Source organism: Triturus cristatus, chromosome 4_1 (genome assembly GCF_964204655.1).
Source record: "Triturus cristatus chromosome 4_1, aTriCri1.1, whole genome shotgun sequence".
NCBI classification, from domain to species: Eukaryota; Metazoa; Chordata; class Amphibia; order Caudata; family Salamandridae; genus Triturus; species Triturus cristatus.
Window position 1 is genome coordinate 441,836,196 of NC_140585.1, and position 18,203 is coordinate 441,854,398.

The window sequence follows — 18,203 nt, forward strand, 5'->3', positions numbered from 1 at the left end:
ACTATAACTTGCTCGCCCACAATGCATTGGTGATGACGTCACATATTACATCACTCATGACATGGTCAGTGACATCACTCATGACATCACTGATGACATCATCCATGTGATAGTCTGACACACCTCCTCACACTCTACTATAACCTTTAAAACACGTACTCTAAAATACAGACTACCATTTTTGAAAACATAGACACACCAGTAGCAGATACTAGATACCCATCCACTGATTCCTATCTACATATTGTGAGCTCAACATACACTCATACAGTCACTCATACATGCTGTCACTCATCATTACATCAGTATAATATCCACTCATACACCTATACATACATTCACACAGTGCTAATGATCCATAGAGTTACTCACACATCTACTCGTTCATGCCAAAAATCAACCACACACCCATGTACTCACTTATGCAGATATATACACACCACCTGACTTATTTATACACACACCACCTCCCTTATTTATATAGATGCTAACACATACTTACTCTCTTATACAATCACTAATACAAGTACACATTCATGTATATAGACACGCTTGCAATCACTCTCTCTCACGAATAGTCAATTATACACCCCAACACTCACATATACTGTCTAAAAACATATATAGTTACTCACATATATACAACTGAGACATCAATTCACTAATCAACACACCTGTACACACAGTCAGCTACCCATACAGCCCTTCCGAGATGCACTTTTGAATCTATACAACCAGTGAATCACCCACTCACACATCTATGCACAGAGTCAGACACCCCCACCCACCCACATATACACTCAGACACCCATACAGATACTCATACAATCAATCATAACCCATATAGACACTGATGTAGCTACTCACCAACCCATGCACCTGCTTACACACCAACTGAGAGACTAATATAGACATTCACACAGTTTAGTCACTAACCCAAGCATTCAGTAACATATGTTCAATCAGTGACTTATACAGTCAGTCATGCATCTACTAAATAATCCATTCAGGCACTTCTACATCCACTCATTCTTCAATAGACCTCTGCATAGATATATATGAAAAATATTTAAACTTTACAGAAACACACATTCACTGAATGATGTGATTAGTGATGTCATCAGTGATGTCATTTGAGATGTCACTGACCATGTCATAAGTGATGTAATATGTGACGTCATCACCAGTGCATTGCGGGCGCACGAGTTATAGTTATCTCAGCTAAATATAACGGGCGAATTTCTATGGTTTTATATAAGTCCAATGTCCAAGTAACTATAACGTCCCTGAAACCTATGGTTTTTCAGTGAATTTCTAAGGTTTTTTAAATGCTAATTTCTAAAGATAACGTGCCTGAAACCTATGGTTTTTTCAGTGAATATATATATATATATATATATATATGTATGTATGTATTTATATACAAAAAGAAGCTGAGGAACTCTGGGCAGTTCCCAAGTTTAGGTGGAGAGAAACTCCTGTATGGAGCACCCTACTACACCAGCGACACTCTAAATTTGCTCACTTCAAATGTCTGCTTTTCTATCAAAGTATTTAACCATAATATTAGAACAGTGCCATACACGCCAAGATAGAAAGGGACAAAGTCTTTTGCCATTTCTACAGCAAAGTATTAAAGCATAGGATTAGCACAGTGACAACCACGGCGAGCTGTAAAATGACAAATGATGTATGTTTGTGAAACACGTGTCAGGGGTTGCTTTTATTCATTTCAGGTTGGCTTGGATGACATTTTACCAATCCATAGCCTGTTCTACTGTGCCTGGAGTGGTAAAAGCATTTTGCCATTTTAAGCATATGATTAGCGTAGCTGGCACTGTGCTTCTCACATGCTTAAGAAAAAAGTTAGAAATTCACAGAAAAAAACAAACAAAGGATACAGGCATGTTATATTTAGGCTTACATTTCGTTTGACAGTGATGTTATCAGTGATGTCACTGACCATGTCATGAGTGATGTAATATGTGAAGTTATAGTTAGTTCAGGTAACTATAACTGCTGAATTTCACTGGATTTGTACAAGTGAAATCTGAGCTTAAATATAACGTCCCTGTAAGCTTAGTTTTTTCCAATGAATTTCTCCATTTTTTAAATTTTGTTTACAAACTATAAAATCCCTGTAACCTTTGTTTTTTCTGTAAATTTCCAAGGTTTTTCAAATTCTATTTCCTATCTGTAACCTTTGCAAATTAGGTATTTTTTGTGAGTTTTATATAGCGCAAGCCTGACCCCAAAAATATCAGGAAACGTAACATGAGCACCGGTTGCGTTACAGATGGACACATTCATTTTGTTAGGCAGAGGGCGATTAAGTTATTTGCCCATAATCACAGGATGTTGATTGTCACTGTAGAGACGCAAACCCGGTTCCCCAGCTTTGAGGTCGACCGCTCTAGTCGTTAGGCCTCATCCTCATATCCTAAGTGTGTGATTGAGTGCAAGAGTGCCTCAGTGGGTGTGTGACTGAGCGTGTCAGTGTCTCAATGTGTGTGTGCCTGAGTGGGTCTGGGACTACCTGCATACGTATCTCACTGGGTGTGTGAGTGGGTACATCACTGTTGGAGTGGATGTGACACTTGAGAAAGACCTATAACATGCCAAGTGAAGCTTGCAGTGAGAGAGAACAGACGGGGCCTGCACTAATAGCCATCACCCATGTTTAAAGGACTATTTCTGTACATGGTTTAGAAGGTTGTGTCAGTACTTGCCTACATATCTCAGAGAGTATAGGAGTACACCTCTATCAGTGCCATGATATATTTAAGTAAATGTGCTGGTATGTAAGTTCCTACTATAATACCTCTATTGCTGCTAAATGTGTATGTAAGTGGCTGCACAAATACTTCAGTGCCTCTGTTGGACAATAGGGAGCTATGTAGGTGTCACTGTAACTACGTTTGAGATTGCTGCATACATAAATAGTTTCTGGTGAGTGACTGAATGTATAAGTGATTCTGTGGCTGTATCTGTAACTCAAAGAGAGGCTCTATGCTTTTGTGAACATCTATGCCAACTGTTTGAGGAATGGCATACTGTATGTAGTACTTGACATAGAGGCTTGCAAGTGCACAAGTAACTTATTCAACTCAAAAAGACATCTGTCAATGTCTTAAGCACAAAACAGCACCATTTATTGCACACCTACAGCATATCTTAGAAGTGTACTTTGTGCACTAAAAAGTGGATTTGATACTTGAGAAAGACCTATAAGATGCCAAGTGAAGCTTGGAGTAAGAATACACAGACAGGGTCTACACTAGTAGCCATCATCCATGATTCACAAACTATATCTCTGCATATTTCAGAAAGTTGTGTCACTGCTTTCCTACATATGTAAGCAGTACACCTGTATGAGTGCCATAAGATGTTTAAGTAAATGGCTGTGTGTTTTAGTAGCTCCATGGCTGTCTAAATGTGTATGTAAGTGGCTGCACAAATACTTCAGTGCCTCTGTAAGGGAATAGAGAGCTATGAACGTGTGACTGCAACTACCTTTGAGTCTGCTGCAGGCAGTAAATTACTTAATGTATATGTGTTTCAGTAGCTGTCTGATTAGGTTGCAGAGAGGGTCTATGCTTTTGTAAACATGTATATCAGTTGCTGTAGGGGTGCATACTCTATCTAGTACTCCACATAGAGGCCTACAAGTGATCAAGTAACTTATTCAACTCAAAAGGACATCTGTCAATCTCTTAAGCACAAAACAGCATCCTTAATGACATACTACAGCATACCTTAGAAGTGTTTTATGTGCATTAAAGCATGGGTTTGACACTTCAGAAACACCTATAGCATGCCAAGTGAAGCTTGCAGTGACAGTGCAATAGTGTAGTGTAGTTCCTATTTCCCTTATAGGCTCTGCGCATTGGAATAATATACACAATAGTTTTTGCATAGGACTAAGGTCAGTATGCTCCTATCGAGTACATTAAACTTAATTACTTGTGTAAGCCAGCTAACGCAGAGGTCACTAGAAACTTCTCGAATGAACAAGAAGGGATTAGTTTCTGACAACCGCATAAACATGACAACTTTGTTTCCCTTAGAATCGGAACACGTCTCAGAATCGTGGAAACGATAGATAACAGTTTCACTCATTCAATCGTGCATGCTTAGTTTCTCCAGAGTTACACAGAAATAGATAGACAAGCGTTTCAATAAAAAGATGTATTGAACAGTCTTGTTTCTCGTGTAAGAGCTATGAGCTGTTACAATCATTAGACAGTAAGCAAGATATAAAACGTACAGCGTAAGTAGTAAGAAGAAATAATACTGCAATATCATTGTCTTTTAGCTATGACATATATTCATATATACATTCATAAATAACACAGGCTAAAAAGTGAATACTCGTCTGATGGTTCTAAATTGTTCTATCCCAGTGTACCTAACCTAAGTGTAGTATGAGGTAAAGGTAGGTGCTATTTTCTATAGTATGGTATATACTAAGTTTAGTATGCCAAGTATCCCTCTAGGTTCTAGCCAACTCCATACCTTAGAATGAGAGAGGTGGGAATCTCTTTCGGGGTCTCAAACTCTAACACCCAGCGAAGGGAGTCAGAACACTGGAAGCTGGATTCTCTGCGAGCAGGGATGACAGAATCTGGTCAGTGCGTCAGGCCGGGATATGGTCTCTTCCGAACTTGCCGTGGTGAACCATGTAGTCAAGTCATGCTGAGTCGTGCCGTGGTTCAGGGTAAGGGAAGGTATATTTATACCTGGAAGGTGCTTAGGAATGCTAGCATTGACGTAAAGTCGGGCAGAGGAAGACGTCATGGATGAGCCCCTAAGGAATAGTAGTTTATGCATAAAAGATGAGTTCTTGGAGAAATCAATAATTCTAGCTTGGGAAAGTCCCGTTTGGCTTAAGGGTCTGGTTTCTAAGAACTCGTTGTGACGTGGGATGGACAGATGTAGGTGACCATGTCTGTATTTGGATAGCATGGCTTAATGCTTAAATAAGGACTGGGTTTCTATGCCTAAATAAGGGCAATGCACATTGTGCCTATAAAAGGACATGATTCAGAGAAACCTATATACGGGTATCTAAATCGAAACACAACACCCACTCCATTGACGAATGATCGATATTACTAAATGCTAAACATGCTAAAAACATAAAATTGAGTATCACATGTTCACTAAAACATTTGTAAAAGCATACTAAAAAGAGTCTTTGTTAAAAGTTTTCTACACATGAAATGCAAAGTTACTGTACATATTAAAGCAATGTTTCATTCTAAGCATATATTTACATTGAATGCTAAGTGAATGAACGAAAATATATACACATATGTAATGAAATGGTTCAGTTTTACAGAAAGGAAAAAAGTTCAGAGCCATTTTATGTCGTGATTGCATAAATGTGGAAAAAGGCGACAATGTGTCCCTGGAAGTCTTTCAAAGAAGTCTGTTCTCTATGAATAGTTCTACTGTAAGCAGAGTTTTTTAGCCATAAAAGAAAAAAAGTCAATATTCACAAAAGTGCGATCTTAGAAAAGTTCCAAATTTTGTCTTTTGTTTTGAAAAAATGAAGGCCGCATTCATAGATTACATGGTGCACTGTGAGCCAAATCAAAAGTTATTTGAAGATGCTGGGGAAAACATGAAATCCCCATATCCTGTGGACAAAGAGTCGTCTATTGTTGTCGGTGATAGGTCGATTACCTTGTTTAGAAGACTAACTGCACATAGATGTGATGCATCATCAGTAGCAGTGTTTGTTGATACCTGTGTGCCTGTTAATCCATCTCGTACCTCAGCAGTAGCATGTTGCGTCTGTGAGATCTCAATGAATGCCGTCATCAGGATCGGTAGCCTCTGGGGACAACACAGAGCATGGGCTGTTATCGGGTCCAGCAGAGTATCGATATCCATTGGCACGACTGATGGGAGTGTTAGACAGATGTCTAGCACACATTCTTCACCGCAAAGCAGGCAGCGTAGAACAGGTAAGATGCTATCTTGCCAGATTGGTCTGAATGACAGAAACCATGTGGTATTTAGTTCTCGTAGACGAGGTAAACCCAATAGTTGCACTATGCGCTCACGACACTTCCTTTCCAGGAGAGCATTCTCCAAGGTGCCATGAGTGACGCTGGTGGATTGGCTTGCCATAGCGCAGCAGTAGGAATAAAAATAGGATTCCTGCGACGATTGCTAGAATCAGCGGCAGATCACCAAACACCGAGTGTATGAAGTTTGGAATGTTTCCAAGGACTGCTTGAAAAGGTGTTAACAGTCCCGAACATACGGGCCTAAATACATGCACAATACCGTTTGTATCAGACATGTTTAAGATACGTTCCAACATTTCTGGGAAATGTGTAGGGCAATTTGTCCTTAACAGAGCATGTATCTCAGCCGAAGTCCTTGCGACTTGTAGATCATAGGTTTCTTTGGCCGAGGTCAAAGGCACGGTTTGTTGTAAAAGAATGGCTTTTATTCTGCTTAAAGTATCAATTCGTATAGAAGAGATGTTCAGTGAAGGCCATAAAGGTGACTCCCTGACTGTGTCTATTTGAGGGAACAAGACTTGCATACAGCAAGTGACCCTGGAAGCAACCGTTACTAGATATGGGATACCTGGCAACATGCCACAACAGCTCTGATCATTCAACATGAGGTGACTTCCATTTGAAAGTTGTCCACACATTGGATTAATCACAGCGGCTGGTGAGCCTTGCAGGTGGCACGATAAATTTGCAGTGGAACCGCTACACTCCCCGTGTAAACTAATATCCCGACATATGAGTGAACCGCTCAGTGCATTTTCACAGTGTGCACCGCTAATAAACACTTCAAGCCCCCCACTCCAACATCTGTGTGTGTAAGGTAAATCCCAGGATGTCCTGATGTATTCTTTACCCAACCTTTCATATTTGCCTACTGGTCAAGTAGGATGAGTAAGCATGCTTCACCTTCATCTAAGGTTCTGTGCATGTCATCAGAGATATTGAGCATGGCCGTTTCAGTGCTACAACCTTGTCTGAATCCTGATTGGAAGGTACCATGGAGGTTGTAATCATCTATATGTTGGTTAAGTTGTTGAAGAACATATTTCTCCATGGTTTTGGCTAGGAACAGGAGGTTGGAGATAGGTCTGAGGTTTGTGAGATCATTCGCGTTAGCCCCTGGTTTTTTGAGTATGGGAGTGATTTGTCCTAGTTGGAGGGAGTCTAGTATGGAGCCTGAGGTGAGAGATGAGTTAATGGTCTTTTGTCCAGAATGGGGCAATGATGTGGTTGAGGCTTTGTACTATTGGGGGCAGGAGGAGACCCGTAGTGTGCAAAGTAGGCTTTAAGTTCGCAATTATATTGATGACTTCTTTTTTTGTCATGTGTTTGAAGTCAGACCAGTTGGCCACGTTTTTCAGTTAGGTGGGATCATAGTTGTCCTTAGTATAATTTAGGTCCATTTGGTCATTAGTAAGCATATTGGGGCATGTTAGGAGGGATGGCGAATATTTGACTTGGATGAAGGATTGATTGATGTTTGTGATTTTATCGTTGAAGAAGCTGGCAATTTCTTTGCAGCGTTAATTGGTAGCTGTTATTTTGTGTTGGGATGTGAGGGAGGTTTGTTTTCTAACAATGTTGAAGACTTCCCTGGGCCTATTCTTAGCATGGTCAACTTGGTTGCAAAAAAAGTAGGCCTTTTCTCTTAAAATGTGCTTGTTGTATGACAGCCATGTAGTTCTAAGTAGAGCTAGGTGCATTGTTGAGGGGTTCTGTCACCAAGCCCTTTCCGCAAGTCTGAGTTGGCGTCTCTCATTGTGAAGATCAGCGCTGAATCAAGATTTTGATTTGATAGACCTCAATCTTTTTAATTTGAGTGGAGCCGCTTGATCAAAAACCTCTCTCATCTCTGTGTTAAAGTGTGTTGTGTGGTCATCTACGGTGTAATTGGGAGTGTGACGTTGTAGTTGGGCACTAATCCTGGTTTCCAGTTCAGTTAATGGGACCTTTTTTGATGTTCCTGGTCCAGTGCTTGGGTTTATCAGTTAGGGCTGGATGGGATTTGATGCATGTATTGAAATTAAACAATATGAGTTAGCGATTGGACCAGTCAATGGGTGAGATCGATCTAAGTGAGACCAAATCATTTTTGGTGAAAATCGCATCAAGAGTGGATCCTTTAATGTGTGCTGGTTCATTGCAGAGTTGTTTAAGATCGTTTATTTCAAGAAGGTCGGTGAAGTTCTGGACTGTGGTGTCTTTTGGGTTGTTCCAGTGAATATTGAAGTCACCCAAGAACACGTCCTTCGTGTCCGTTAAGGAGAATTGTGTAATTAGTCTTCTGGGAAGAGGGCATGATCACCAAGAGGGTGGTAGATAGTGTGTTGTTTAATAGGAGAGGAGCCTTTGACTGTAAGTTTGAGTACAAGTTACTCAAAGTTCGAGTATTCTGTGGTTTTTAATATAGAAAGCTGTATTCCTTCTATGTGAATGATAGCTAGTCCCCCTCTGTTCTTATAGGTCTGTTGTGCCTAATGATGCTGTATCCTGGTAGGATAAGCAGGTCTAGAAAGGGGGAAGAGTGGTCATTGAGCAGGGATTCATTGAGGAAGGCGATGTCTATTTCATCAATGAGTATAGTTTCCATAATATCTGTAGTGTGTTGAACTGCTGATCTGCAGTTGAGGAGCATGCATGAAAAAGGGCAGGGATAATTGTGGCTAGCATGTAATGTTTGAATTGTAGTGTATTGAGCAGGTGGTCTGGGCAAGTTGATAGTTCTAGGGATTCTATCTGTGCCCACTATTACTGGGATTGTGGAGGGAGGCTTAACAATCATATTCTGGTTTGTTGAGTGGTAAAAATCGCTAATAGCATTAGCTTCCAGTACTGATATGGGGCGGAGAGCTCAATGGGGTCTGAGGGACTGATAACGTAAGGGAGTAGAGGGCCAGGGGGTGCATTGTAGGGTCGTGGGAGAATCTGTGTGGTGTGATGATTTGTTTCTACCCTAAGAGTGTGAGCGGGTTGGCTTGGTCAAGCTAGAGAGGTCTTGTCTAGTCGAGTTTTTGTTCCATACGTTTCAGGATTTGGGTGAGTGAATCATTGTTGTTACCAGCCTTGTGAGTAGGCAGGAACGCTGCAGGTCCAGGGTCTGAGGAAGTAGAGTAGAATCTGCTAAGGGGGTGGTCAGTGTCATTGGGCCTAGAAGTGAAGTTGGTTTGAGTGTGAAGAATAGGGTCTGCATTTGAGATGGAGACAATTTGAATGAGCAGTCAGAGCTGTAGTGGTCGGGTGGGGAGCATCTTCAGAAAGTTCAGTAATATACTGTCTGTAGTCTGGGCTCGCTCTGGGTTGGCTTCGGAGAATTTTGCGACCGTGTGTTTGCTGGCCGGGGTGGAAGCAATTGAAGTTATTCCGGTGGGAATTTGCCGGCGGAATGTGATACTGGGGGCAGTGCAATTGTTATGAGTGAAGGAGGGTGTCATGGAGTTGCAAGGCAAGTCAGAGGGGAGGGGGGTTCGGGCCGGTTCTGGGTTGTTTTTAAAAACTATTTCTCTGCATGTTTGAGAAGATTGTGTCAGTACTTGCCTACATATCTGAGAGAGTGTAGAAGTACACCTCTATAAGTGCCATGAGATGTTTACGTTAATGTGCTAATATGTAACTGCCAGCTGTAATACCTCTATGGCTGTCTAAATGTTTATGTAAGTGGCTGCAGAAATATTTCAGTGCCTGTGTTAGGCAATTCAGAGCTACATAGGTGTGACTGCAACTAGTGACTGAATCTATACGTGCTTCTATATTTGTCTCAATAGCTGAAACAGAGGCTTTATGTTTTTTGGACCATGTATGTCATTTGCTTTAGGGAGGGCATACTCTATGTAGTACTTGGCATAGGGGCATGCAAGTGCACAAGTAACTTAGTGAACTGAAAACAACATCTCTCATCTTTTAGGCACAAACCAGCATACCTTATAGCACACCTACAGCATCTCTCACATGTGACTTGTGCACACTGAAACTTAGATTTAAGACTTGATAAATAGCTTTTACATGGCAAGTCAAGCTCCAAGTGAAAGTGCACACACAGGACCTGTGCTACAAAACATCATGCATGTTTGAAAGAGTGTGAGAAGGTTTTGTCAGTAGTTACCAACATATCTGAGAAATTGTAGGAAGACACTTGTAGCAGTGCCATGAGACGTTTAAGTAAATGTGCCGGTATGTAACTGTCTATTTTAGTATCTCTATTGCTCTCTAAATATCTATGTTGGTGACTATAAACAAACTCCTCAGTGCCTGTGTTATGGAAAAGAGAACCATATAGATATGACAAGAACTATGTTTGAATCTGCTGCATGCACAAGTAGTTTTTGGGTAAGTTAATGTTATTGTGTTTCTGTCTGACAAAGTAGTGAAACAGAACTGCAACATCCAGAATTCAAAGAAAACCACTCTTTGAGAACAGCACATCATATATACACATGTAAATATTTCCACATCTTCTAATGCCTTGCTAGGTAAAAGTTTAACTCTAAATGTACAGTTTTTGTTTACTAATTACACCATGTAATAAGCAGCAAATGCACAATATACTCATGCGAAGTAACAGATTATAAACCAACTTCTCACACACTTAGTTAGCAAATCAGACAAACTGTCACATTCTCATACACTCAAAGTGTCTTATTCACCTTTTATTAAGCATATAAAGCCACTCACAAAACCACTCATACATTACCTCATATAGTTCCAACAAATTGTATTTTTTGGTCTTATCATATAGATGCAATATTGTCAGGAACTTAAAAACTAAGCATTAGAATGGCACACCACTCTCACAGAAAGAAACCATTATTGTCAGCATTTTCAACTTCGCACCCTCTGATAGTGTGGAAGACAGCAAATAAAAACATATCTTTAATTTTTGTTATTTTTTAGCTCCATTCATGAATGGTTAGTATGTATTGCCCCTTACATGCACTTTTATAAAGAAGCCCAATATGTGTGGGTGTTTTGTACACTACTGGCATTGGATTATACTTGGGCTATATTTGGGTGATATTTGTGCTACATTTGGGCTCTTTTCTGTCTGGTGGCCATCTTGGGAGACTTATTTGTTATAAAGCACCCAAATCTCATCATTTACTGCAGGATCCTCGGTAGAAAATGCTTTCATTTTCCACTATGATTCCATCAAGATAGTGGTCAGATGTGCCACACTTTCGGCATAAATTCAGAATGTTAGATCTCTAGTTGCTCATCAGAACAATGTAGTAAACTGCAGATCTCCAATGAGTTAACTGACAGTCTGCTGCTGGTGTAGAAATTACATGTTTCACTCTACATGTCAGAATGGTTTAGTAAAATAGAAGAGGAAGATATTTGAGAACACACTTAAAACGAGTCCTAATTTATCTTTCTACAGCACCAAACATAATTTCTATGACAAAATGAAACGCCTAATGTTGTTCCTTTCTAAATTATATGGTTTAAGTTTTACCAGTTTGATTCAATCAAGATGGCTTCAGGTGTGCAGTAAGACTGTTAGCGCTCTAGTTGTTCTTTAGAGCACTCTGGTAGGCTTCAGTAGACCACAAGGGAATCAACTGACAGGCTGCTCCTGTTGAAGTACAACAGGAAAATATTTGCGATCTCACTTAAAACATTTCCTAATTTTACTTTTTCTTTCTACAGCACTAACCATCATTTCTGTGACTGAATGAACCCCCTCATCATGTTTCTTTCTAAATTAAATGTTTTAAGTTTTACCAGTTTGATTCAATCAACATGGCTTTAGGTGTGCCATACTATTGTTATAAGTAAGACTGTTAGTGCTCTAGTTGTTCTTTAGAACACTCTTGGAGGCTGCAGACAGTGTTGCCAGATTGGGCTGTTTCCAGTACAAATTTGTGAAATTTTTCCCATTTGTGTGGGGAAAAAACTACCCTGGCAGGTTGCGGAAACTTTGGTGACATTTGCCCTAGTGTGCGCAAAATTAGTGGTTCCTGCAGCACCCACAGAGAATCTGTAATAGGCTGTAATAAAGCCGTCAATCATTCATAGCGCAAACGCACTACTTATGACGGCCCTGCTTCTCGTTGATAATGGCCTGCCCCCAGAGAGAATGGACCAATTATCTTGTGAGGGGCATGCCTGTCATCATTTTTTTAAAACGTTTTCATTTGCCTCTTTTGGCGCGCACCATGACTGTACTCGGAGTGTTGTAGACCACCAGTGTTGTAAACTCCACCAGGAGTCAAGAGTGTCAAGGCAGGCCTGGTTTGCCTACACTGCAGCCTGCTTCTGTTGCGCGTGTGAGTCCCTTGGTGCCCAGCAGGTGTATTAAGGTGAGATTAGTGTAGGAAGTGTCCACTTTTGCTGTGCTGCCACTGTCAGCTGCCCCCTCTCTTCCTTTTATTCCCTCACTTTCTGTCTCTCTCTCAGCTCCTCACTTACTGAAACCCGTGCTTCAATAAACAAATCTTATCCCCTGTTTCATTCTACTTTCCTTCATTAGTCCCCATGTGAAATGGATGCAAAAAAGAAAGAAACACTTTTGTTGGAAATGTCTTTTTCTTACATATTTCTGTTCCAAAGTGCAGCCTTAGGACCAAGAGAAAAAACAGGCGCAAAATAGGAAAAATAAATAACTGAATAAAGCATTACACAGCAGTTTCAAAGTGGCCAGATTGGTTTTATTCTCACACAAACACATTAGCGCCACTTTGCAGAGTTTGCCATTGAAGCTCTACTTTTGTTTTCTCGTCATTCTTTGAACAACATTGTTTTCCCTGGGTGTGGTAGTGCACCATTCCAGGAGGTTCTGCAATACCTGGTTGATGACTGAAGTGGAACATGTTTATTGTGATCCTTATCAGCTCTTTTCCTTATTTTTGTTTAAAAAATGTGTACTACTGCTCTGTGTTCAGGGATGTGGTATTTTTAAACCATACTACTTATGTTATGTACGGATTTAAGTCTTGAGTCTTGACAAGCAATCGGGTGACATAACCTGTAGCATTCTATTTTCTTGGCAGGACCTGGGAAAAAGTTATGCTTGCTGCATCATTACTTTCTCTAATATTATCCTTTACTTTCAATGTGTGAATGAACACAACTTGGATTCAAGGATGAATAAAACACATTAACAGTTAAACTTATGTCGTATATTGTCTCATCATTACTCACTTAAAAAAAGTTCTGTGTGATTTCAGCACCTCTCTGTCTGCCATCTGCTGCCCTTGCAATGTTTGCTGGTTGGTGAAGTCGACGTACTTCATCCTCCTCCTCAGAATCTGTCAGGTCCAAAGGCATGCCTTTGGTTGTTGCAAGGTTGTGCAACATGGCATGTGGACACAATTTTACAGCATATTTAGAAATGTCAAGAGGGCCGCAAGCGGCCCTCTGGCCGTACTTTGAGTATTACTGCTCTGGAGCATTGTGTCCAAGAAGACATCGAAAAGCACAAAAGCACACTTTGGGAGACCCCTCCTGCTGCTTCTATCACACCCTGGTAGCTCCCTGAAGCTAGAAGGTGCAGTGAACATAGGACCTGCACATTTGTTTGAATGGCATTGGCCCCGTGAGTTTGATGCTGAAGCAGTGGATGTAGTTCATCTATCAGATCTAGGATTGTAGAATAGTCTAATCTATATTTGTCATAGATTTCTTCCTCTGTCTGCTGAAACAGGGTTAGGCGCACTCTAAAAATGCGTTCTTGTCTCCCCTCCTTCTCTGTGCTGCTGCAGCAATCTTCATCCTGCTCGCTATGACATACAGTGCTGCCATTATGAAACATTCTGAGGCCCTCTGGGCCTTTTTAAATAGTTTTCACTTGGTTACCACCTGATGGAAAAAGGTGGTAATTTGCGTTAGGAAAATTGCGAATTTTGGAACATTTGCAATTTGCGAATGGTTCATACATTGGTCTGCGAATTCGCAATTTGAGATTCGCAATATTGGCATTCACAAAATAAGGAACACTTTCATATATTGGGAAAGGCCATTTTGCATTCGCAAATGGCCGATTTTTGCAATTCGCACCGTTTGCGAACGCAAAATGATTTCATACATCTGGCCCTAATTATAGGAAATTTTCCTCACATTTTCAAGACGTATCAGAGGACACACCAATGAATCGTTTTTATTTTAAATAATGCCAGAGTCTCTTGGTGGTTATGTATTCTCTGATTACTGCATATATCTATAGTATTGGTTCTTCTTTGCCTTTTAAAGTGAGGGCAGGAAATACCTACCTGAATAATGGCGTAGAAACATGTGTTTCCCCGTGGGATGCTATTCCATGCACACTGTGCCTGGTACAATGAAAGCTATTCTAAATTTTAATGGTCAAGACATTCAAGTTTATAAACTAATCTTTTGGGATTAACCAAAGTGTTTTCCTTTCATAATGCTGTTTTAATCCAAGAATCTAAGGTCTGGTAAATCAGGTCTGGTTTTCTTATGACTTCATTACACCAGTGCTAAACCTTCATAAATTAGGGCTACCTTTCTGTCTAAAGGTAGTTGTCAGACTGTCATAAGCCAGGCGCATCTTTTACAAATCAGAAACATGCTTCTGTAATGAACATGCTCAGTTGTTTGGATCCTTCTCTTCAGTATTCTACAGTGCATATTGTAGCTCCTCAGTAAATACTCTTTGGGAGAAATGTGTGGATAGATTGACGCATCAGGTGTATTCTGTGAAAGTATTTCCTAAATTGTTTTGCCAATACATTTTATACTGAATAGTTTCTGCTTGTTCTTTTATTTGTATTTAGATGCCTTGAAGCATTTCAAAAACCACCTAACAGCATATGAACAAAGCGAGATTTTGGGCTATTCAGAAATATGGTTTCTTGGGCTGGATGCCAGAAAAATTGATGGTGTTCCTGAAACAGAAAACAACAGTTCTTATGATGATGAGCAAGGAACGTACATTACGGTATGAGGAGATCTTATTTTAAATCATACATTTTACACCTCCAAGGATTGAGACACAGCTGTTATGTCAAGTAGGTTACCTCAAGGTGCTTCAGTACAGCTCCTATGCTAGCGAATGTCAGGTAAGCAAACGGAATATTGCGAGGAAAACGTCTCTTAGCATTTCTCTTAGATGTCAAGTAGTAGCATTTTGGGTTTTCATCAGTGTTCCTATCTTTTAACTCTCAACCTATATAAATACAACATCAATTTTTGTACGACATCTATTTAGGACAGCCTCATTCCTCCTTGTCATCCCACACTCCCTGTCCATCTTTCCTCACTCCTCATCCTTCACCCCTACTTCTGCATTTTCCTTGCCTGTGACTGTCTTACAAAGAGGGATGAGTAATGACCAATTGCATATTCCGTTTATCACCGTAAGCATCTAAATGAAATCTTTAGTTTCTAGGGCACCTTTTGTACTTATGATTTCATTACATTATCTATTGAGAATCCAAAATAATTAGATGTTGAAGGGAGATAGAAATATTAAATGATCTAGCCCCCAAATGTCTACAAACACATGTATTTAGAGACAGTAGTTGAATGCTACAAAAATATAGAAAATTCTGTTTGATATTTAGAAAATAGGTACAAAAAGTTGGAATCTGCATGGAACATCTTAAAATATAAAAAAGTAAAGATAAGAAAAAATGGCAGAAGATTTCTCTTTATGAAATGTAATAAGAACCAAAACTCTGTGTCTTTTGAGAGTTGTTAGAAACATTGACAATTAAAATACTTCTGCTCTTAACAAGTTGTATCTAAAAAACATTCCTTGTTTACTCTAAATAGGCCATAAAATAAATAAATGTAATATCTGAGCAAATATTGAAAGATAACTCCACAAAGTATTTTTCTGTCATCAAGCATTTTCAAATGAAAATTGCTAAAATGACAGGCATGACACTTCACTAACTTTAAATTTAAAAGGAATGCTAGCATTTATTTGTATTGCTTATTTAAGCTGCGATCTGCTCTGACTTCCTTTGGGGATCTATTATTGTGAAGTACCATAAGATACTCAACTGGGCTTAAAATCTTTAAACTCGAAGAAATGAAAAGAAATTCTCACTGCTAATGGCATAATCAGACTGAAAAGCTAGTCTCTGTTACATACAAGACTGAAACAGATAAGGTTTAGGCTAAACCCATATTGCACTCTCTCCAACTGTTGATTTAAGATCCAAATCCTGGAACCCCTCTCCATCACTAAAAACATTAACTTTTTTACCAGAGGAGACAGAAAACAGAAAAACATTTTTGTAAATAAAAGTAAATGTTTTACAATATTGCCTTGCTGGGACACTTACACACACAATTGCATTTATTCACTCCTCAAGAAGCATGTGCAGATGAGAACAGGCAACCTGCCAGTGTCTGACTCATGGTTAAATATGAACATATTACTAATAATCCAGAACGGAAGTAGATTAAACTGTAAGTGATGGCTCAGAGCAGTCTTATTTTTGAAGCACTGAGTGCCTATCAGAACTTAGAACACAGATCCCTGAGTCAAAATGCAACATACCTAATCCTGAATGTGCAGATTGAGCTGGGAGATACTAATTGCCAAATGTAATGGCTGGATGAGAAAATGTGGGCAAATGGACAAGAAATTGCGATATGCAAATATACCAATAAGATATTTTCCTTTTGGAGAAGCTACAGTAATGTATAGTGGTTGAACTAATTCATCCTGAAGAATTGATGTTTTTTTCTAATGTATCATGTATGGATGTATGATGGAACCACAAATTCCGTTGTAATGCATGCCATTATAATGCGGCCATTACAACACGAATGCCATTACCATGCATAACCTTTACCATGCATGACTTTACAATGCACATGCCTTTACCACGCATGCCTTTACAATAAATTTAATTGTAAAAGAATGAATGGTAAAGCCAAATGTGTGGTCAAGGTTTTACAAGCTATTATGAGTATTTTTCCTGTATATATATATACTTCCCACAGTACATAAAACACTGAATAAACCACCAGGGCATCCCATCATTTCTAGCTGTGGAAGCCTATATGAAAATGTGTCGTTATATGTGGACCACTTCCTGGCACCTATTGTTCCAACGTTAAGTTCTTATATAAAAGACACTGGAGATTTTTTGTGTACAATAATGGAGACCCAATGGCAACCAAATTATTTATTGATAACAATCGATGTGGTGTCGCTGTACACCTCAATCGATCATAATAAAGGATTACATGCCATACAATACTTTTTGAATCAGAGACCAATCAGTGAATTAGAACACTCTGAAATGTTAATTGACATGATTTCTATGTGCCTGTACAACAATATTTTTTTATTTAACAAAAAGATGTATGTGCAATGTTGTGGTACTGCGATGGGAGTTTCCTTCTCTCCAAGCTATGCGAACCTCATGATGGGTTGGTGGGAGAGGAACATAGCTTGGAGAGAAGAAAACAACCACCATATGGTGAACGTAGCCCTTTGGCTACGGTTTATAGACGATTTATTCCTATTATGGAAGGGAACTGAAGTGGAGTTTCAGACCTTTTTTGCAGAATTGAATGAAAATGATGTGGGTATTAAATTTACATACAATTCAAGTCCCAAAGAAATCGAATTCCTTGACACCAAGGTTTACATCAAAGACAATTGCATGCACACTACGGTGCACAGAAAAAAGACAGCGACCAACAGTCTACTACATGGTCAAAGTTTTCATCCCCAAACTTTAAAAAAAAAGCATACCATATGGAGAACTATTGCGGATGAAGAGAAATTGTTCAGAGGAACAAGAAATGGAGAACAAACTTGAAGAAACCAAAACACATTTTCTACAACGTGGATACAGGCACATAAACATCAAACGAGGAGAACTAAAAATGAGACAAAAAACCAGAGCGGAAACATTAATTACGAAGAAAAAAAGAAAAAAAAAAAGAGATCAAGAAACTGATGGTAATCAACCTTGATTAATACTAACATATAGTAAGGAAGGTTTTAAGATTCAAAAGATACTGATTAAATATTGGAATGTACTGCAAAAAGATCCAGATATAGGAGTAAACATAGGAGATCGTCCATTGATATCCTATGGAAGAGCACCAAATCTCTCAGATCACCTAGTGAGGAGTCACTTTGAAGCCACAAAAACAGAGTCATGGCTACAGTCCAGATCCAAAGGTTTTTCAAAATGTACGTCATGCAAGGCCTGTAAAATTGGAAAGAACTTAAAGAATCTC

General features: G+C 39.4%; 1 protein-coding gene across 2 annotated transcripts in view; it reads left to right on the forward strand.

Annotated features, from left to right (window-relative positions):
* The window catches only part of DYRK4 (dual specificity tyrosine phosphorylation regulated kinase 4), an 827,849-nt gene that overhangs the window by 293,699 nt on the left and 515,947 nt on the right, over positions 1 to 18,203 (forward strand). For both annotated transcript variants that reach the window (XM_085652599.1, XM_085652598.1), the window contains exon 4: positions 14,765 to 14,928. In XM_085652599.1, the coding sequence (XP_085508725.1) occupies positions 14,765 to 14,928 (164 nt within the window). The remainder of the gene's footprint in view (positions 1 to 14,764; positions 14,929 to 18,203) is intronic.